The sequence below is a fragment of the Carassius gibelio genome, chromosome B17 (genome assembly GCF_023724105.1).
Source record: "Carassius gibelio isolate Cgi1373 ecotype wild population from Czech Republic chromosome B17, carGib1.2-hapl.c, whole genome shotgun sequence".
NCBI lineage: Eukaryota > Metazoa > Chordata > Actinopteri > Cypriniformes > Cyprinidae > Carassius > Carassius gibelio.
Window position 1 is genome coordinate 20830705 of NC_068412.1, and position 6000 is coordinate 20836704.

At 38.4% G+C, this 6000-nt stretch overlaps 1 protein-coding gene across 4 annotated transcripts in view; it reads left to right on the plus strand.

Annotated features, from left to right (window-relative positions):
- dicer1 (dicer 1, ribonuclease type III) overlaps positions 1–6000 on the plus strand; it is a 30372-nt gene that overhangs the window by 7364 nt on the left and 17008 nt on the right. For 2 of the 4 annotated variants that reach the window (XM_052580495.1, XM_052580493.1), the window contains exons 3-14: positions 353–456; positions 637–826; positions 1793–1946; positions 2047–2162; positions 2289–2423; positions 3340–3500; positions 3679–3847; positions 3953–4425; positions 4825–4957; positions 5052–5294; positions 5366–5520; positions 5608–5740. In XM_052580495.1, the coding sequence (XP_052436455.1) occupies positions 677–826; positions 1793–1946; positions 2047–2162; positions 2289–2423; positions 3340–3500; positions 3679–3847; positions 3953–4425; positions 4825–4957; positions 5052–5294; positions 5366–5520; positions 5608–5740 (2022 nt within the window). In that variant the 5' untranslated portion in view covers positions 353–456; positions 637–676. Of the gene's footprint in view, positions 1–349; positions 457–636; positions 827–1792; positions 1947–2046; positions 2163–2288; positions 2424–3339; positions 3501–3678; positions 3848–3952; positions 4426–4824; positions 4958–5051; positions 5295–5365; positions 5521–5607; positions 5741–6000 lie in introns of all 4 variants that reach the window. The other 2 variants (XM_052580492.1, XM_052580494.1) reach the window with 1 other exon arrangement.

The window sequence follows — 6000 nt, forward strand, 5'->3', positions numbered from 1 at the left end:
ATATATAAATTATGATTAGTATGAATAGTGCTTTGAGGAAGAAGTTATCATTAGATATGGCAAAGTTTGTTTAATCAAAATCTGAATGTCAAATTAGCCTTACATAACTTGTAAAAACAAAACTGTTGGTCATTTTACATGTCAAACAGTTCGTTTGTTGGATGGTTTTCGACCAGAATAAAATGTTTACCCAACCTCATGCCAAAAGTAAAATTTTCTTACAACAAATGTTTTGTTGTATCATTGTAATAAGCTGCTTAATTCCATAATTTGATAAATACAGGAAAATCTTCTAAATATTTTTGCTTTACAGTTGTGCAGATTGTAAATGTATGTCTGTTTTTCCCAGCAGAGTGACTCGAGGGGGAAAAGAATGAGCTGATTTTAAGAGCTCTGATAATGATGCCCAGAATAAGTGCGGCCCGGTCACACAGCTAGGTGGGAAATGTACACGCTGTGAGTAAACACTCTCATCTATAATCAGTAACCCACCTGATCCAGATGGCCTCTAACAAGAACTAAATAACATGTCGCTCAAAATATCACCAGACGTAACAGCAACGTGACATAGTTGATTTTAGCGCTGTTGTTCCTGACATCCTACTGATCTGATGTTATGTGGTCTGTCTCTTGCAGTGAGCATTAGAAGGCCATGCTGCAATGAGATAAACACTGGATGACTGGAGGTCCCCTGCTTAAACAGTCTCTAAGCATGGCTGGCCTACAGCTGGTGACCCCTGCCTCCTCACCCATGGGGCCCTTCTTCGGTCTCCCGTGGCAGCAGGAAGCTATACATGACAACATATACACACCGAGGAAATATCAGGCAAGTCCTGTGAAATGGTTAGACTCTGATATTTAAGCTAGTCTGAGTAATTTTAACTCCATTAAAGTAGCATACAAATACTCTGTACAGCTCATGGCCTATATTTCAAATATACTGGAGACATACTATAGCTGTTTGTGAGGAAGAGATGGAAATTTTCAGCCGTTATCCATTGAAGATCAACGTAACCTGATGTGTGAAGATGTTTTGATGTTCCTCACACAAAGCTATTGTTTTAGAAGGCTCGAAATATTGTGCACAGGTTATATGGACTGTTTTTACAATGTTTTTGAAGGTGCTTCACTTTGTTAATTTCATTGTATGGAAAAGAGCAGCTTGGACATTTTTCTAAACATCTAAACATCATTTAGGTTTCATTGAAAATGAAATGAAAATCATGCATCAAAGTAATCACAATTCATTTGTATTACGATTCATATCATTTATATGTTATTTTTTTTTTTTAAATAATGTATAATATTTTTTTTCTGCTTACAAGGCTACATTTATTTGGTCATAAATACAATGAAATCAGTAAGACTGTGAAATATGATTTTGATTTCATTACAGTTTTAATATATTCCAAATGTAATTTATTCCTGTCCTGGTGCTGCTGATTTTTCTCAGTAGCCATTATTTCCTTTTTCATTGTCACATGATCTTTCATAAATCATTCTTATAGGCCGATTTGGCAGTGAAATCACAAGAAGCATTTTTTATTATCAATGCTGAAAGCAGTTGTGCGTAATATATTTGTGGAATCCATTCTATATTTTATTTCAAGAATCTTTGATGAATAAAAAAGTTTCAAAGAACAGCATTTAATTGAAAGGTTATATTAAAAAATGTCTTTATTGTCACTTTTGATCAAATGAATGCAGCTTTGCTGAAAATCTTTCTGACCCCAGACTTTTAAAACTTCTTGCTGATTTTGAATAGTTTCACCTAATTGTACTCTCCCTTCAGGTTGAACTTCTTGAAGCAGCTCTTGAACACAATACTATAGTCTGCTTAAATACTGGCTCAGGGAAGACCTTTATCGCAGTACTCCTAATCAAAGAACTCTCCCACCAAATCCGTGGAGAGAACGGAAAGAGAACAGTTTTCCTGGTGAATGCAGGTGAGGAATGGTCGAGTCACATAAAAACATTAAAACATCATCAAACTCTTTCTGTATGTTTTTTTCATAAACATATTTTGTTCATATTTCCTGACTGCAGCATCATCTGTGGTTCAGCAAGCTTCTACTGTAAGAACCCACTCTGATCTCCATGTGGGCGACTACATGACATCATGGCCCGAGGAGATGTGGAACAGAGAGATGATAGAGAATCAGGTGTGATTATAGATGTTCCATTTAATAAGCCTATGAATTTATTCATATAATTGTTGAACGATTTGATGAGGTGTCATGTTCTCCCGTCCTCATCTCTCTTTTTTTTCATAATGTCTGTTCTTTCAGGTGCTGGTCATGACGTGCCACATCTTCCTGCACGTGTTAAAAAATGGAGTCTTGCCACTATCAAAAATCAACCTGCTGGTTTTTGACGAATGCCACCTTGCAATCACAGACCATCCTTATCGGGAAATAATGAAGGTGAAATTGCAGTCTTTCACAGCATTGAACGGGTGCTATGAAATCACATCTATCAGTGTAAAGAGAGGTCTCATCTAACTGTCACTGCACAGAGATGCTAAAAAGATGTCGATCCATTAGTATAGTATTAATGGGCATGTATTTAGTCTTGGAGATTGAACATAGTCACAGATGAGATATTGTTGCTCATCTGAAACCCATTAAAACTGGATGTTTTTATTTTTGAAGGCTAACACTTAGTGGCACATCCTAAGTTCAGAGTAAGACAGATAGTCCACCCACAAGAAAAAAAAATTCTGTCGTCATATACTCAACCCTCGCTCCAAATCTGAATGAATGACTTTTGACCGTGGAACATAAAAGAAGATATTTTTGAGACTTGTATCCATGCAATGAAAGTCAATTGGCTTCAGTGTTGGTTCCCAACATTATTCAGAATATCTTATTTTGTGCAGAAAAAAGAAAGTCATACAGGTTCGTAATAACATGCAGATGAGTAAATGATGACAGAATTTTTTGGTCAATTTGTCCCTTTAACTTTGAAGACTGGCTGAATGCAGATGCTTTGACTTCTCTTTTCTTAGGAGAATATTATATTTTAGTCATAAAACCAGCCAGTTTATGAAATGGAGGCCATCACTATGAAAGATACGTTTAATAACACATTAGTTATAATTAGAGCTGTGTTGAAACAATGCAATAATGCATTGAGATTAATGTTTTTTTCTCATGATATCAAAACATATTTGGTGGAAACATGAATCAGATTACATGGTTGTTTTCATGATTGATCACTGCTGTCAGTTTTGAGTGCTTTGTCCAACTGTAATTCAATATGGCTGTCATACTGTAGGTAGTTGGTGATGAGAATACCTAGTTATAATGCTTTAATAAACAGAGTCGGTCTTGTTTACAGATTTGCGAGGGTTGTCCAGGTTGTCCTCGCATTTTGGGTCTGACTGCTTCCATTTTAAATGGCAAATGTGACCCTTGTGATCTGGAGGAGAAGATTCAGAACCTGGAGAAGATTCTGCAGAGCAGTGCAGAAACTGCCACTGATCTTGTTGTGCTTGATCGGTATGTTTCTGATTTCAGCTCTGGTGTATTTCTGCTTTTATTGCAACTTGGAGAACAGAATTGTTTCCTTGTAAAACTGTCTGTATCTAATTAACACAGTAGGACTGAAAAAATGTTTATCTGTCCTTTAAGTATCATGTATTATAGATTTTTTTTTTGTATGTGTGTTTACTTCCAGGTATGCGTCCCAGCCTCGTGAGGTTGTTTTGGACTGTGGGCTATATCAGGATAAGAGTGGGCTCTCTGAGAGGCTTTTGAGTGAGCTGGATGAAGCCCTTCATTTTCTTAATGACTGCAACTTACCTGCTCATCGAGAAGATCGAGATCCCACATTCATCTCCAAACAGGTTCTCCCTTAGGATCTAGTATTATACGCATGGGTACTCTTCAAAGGAACCTCCTGCAGTGATTTCAGATCACTGTGGTTTGATTGTGTGATTGTTTATCCCTAGGTGCTGAATGACTGTCGTGCCGTGTTAACTGTGCTGGGCCCATGGTGTGCCGATAAAGCTGCAGGAATCATGGTCCGGGAGCTGCAGAAATATATCAAACATGAACAGGAAGAGCTGAACCGCAAGTTCCTGTTGTTCACAGACACCATTCTGAGAAAAATCCACGCCTTATGTGAGGAGCATTTCTCTCCAGCTTCCCTAGATTTGAAGTTTGTCACTCCCAAGGTCATCAAACTTCTGGAGATTCTCCACGAGTACAAGCCTTTCGAACGGCAGCAGTTTGAGAGCGTGGAGTGGTACAATAATCGCAATCAGGACAATTATGTGTCTTGGAGCGATTCTGAGGACGAAGATGAGGATGAAGAGGCGGAGGCAAAGGAGAAGCCCGAAGCTAATTTTCCGTCGCCTTTCACCAACATCCTCTGTGGAATCATCTTTGTGGAACGGCGTTATACAGCGGTTGTTTTAAATAGGTTTGTCTTAAAAATTCAATACAAATATTAAATGCACTAAAACAACAATCAGTCATTTTCAATGCTCAAATGAATTTAGATGTCACAATATTATAATGTACAGTATGAAAAATGGATGTTTATTTTGTAATTCACTGTAGATTGCAATTAAGAGTGTTTAATGGTAAATGGTTAAGAAACATTGATTATTAAAGCAGTTGTGCTGTGTAATATTTTTGATACTACCATGATACATTTTTTCAAGATTCTTTGATCAGAAAGGGGGAAAAAAAGCATTATTTGAAAAAAAATTAAAAGCTTGAACGGCCGAATCTATATACATTTAGTTATATTTAACAGATTGCTTATTAAATTATCCAAAGGTACTTTAATGGACCCTGTGTTATTTGTGCGTATCAGGCTTATCAAGGAGGCAGGGAAGCAGGACCCAGAGCTGGCCTACATCAGTAGCAACTTCATCACAGGTCACAGCATCGGCAAGAACCAGCCTCGCAACAAACAAATGGAGGTGGAGTTCAGAAAGCAAGAGGAGGTAGGAGAATTCAGTATTCCTAGGATGTCTCTTGTGCCACTTTTTTAGCCTGTGCTAATCATAAATGGTTTTACTAATTGATATTATTGTCCAGGTCCTGAGGAAGTTCAGAGCCCATGAAACCAACTTGCTCATTGCAACCAGCATTGTGGAAGAAGGCGTTGATATTCCAAAGTGCAATTTGGTCGTTCGGTTTGACCTGCCGACAGAGTACCGGTCATACGTGCAATCCAAAGGTCGCGCTCGGGCTCCAGTCTCCAATTACATAATGCTGGCTGACAGCGAACGGACTAAAACATTTGAAGAAGACCTCAAGACCTACAAGGCCATAGAGAAGGTGAGCAGGTTTAATGAGATTTCCTGCGTGTGCGTTAAAATGTGTCATTCTAAGAGTTGTACGTCTTTTAGATCCTCCGAAATAAGTGCTCAAAGTCAGCAGAACGCAGCGAGTTTGAACTGGAGCCGGTGACCGACGATGACAACGTTCTACCACCTTACGTCCTGCGCTCAGAGGACGGCGGCCCCCGTGTCACGATTAACACAGCCATTGGTCACGTCAACAGGTCAGTACTCTTTTCAGAGATTTCAAAGATTGCTATATTTATTTTTGCACATAATGTCGTGTTTAAATGCTTTTGTGTGTTGTGCAGATATTGTGCGCGTTTGCCCAGTGATCCGTTCACTCATCTTGCTCCGAAGTGTAAAACTGTGGAGCTGCAGACTGGAGGTTATCAATCCACACTCTTCCTACCCATTAACTCACCACTCAGAGTTCCTGTCACCGTGAGTTCTCGCCAAAATATATTTGAACATTTTTCAAAATATTCTACAATTTTTGTCGTCTTTGAAAGTATTTCCTCATCCTTGTTATTCTTAACGTGTTCGGCTGATTTTCTTCCATGGAACACAAAAGGAGATGTTTTGAAGAATGTTCACACTGCTCTTTTCCATACAATGAAAGTTGATTGAAACCTTGAGCTTGTCACACTCCGAAAAAAGAGGCAGAAAAGTTTTCCTTATGATTTGGTAGAAGTCTTTTGTGT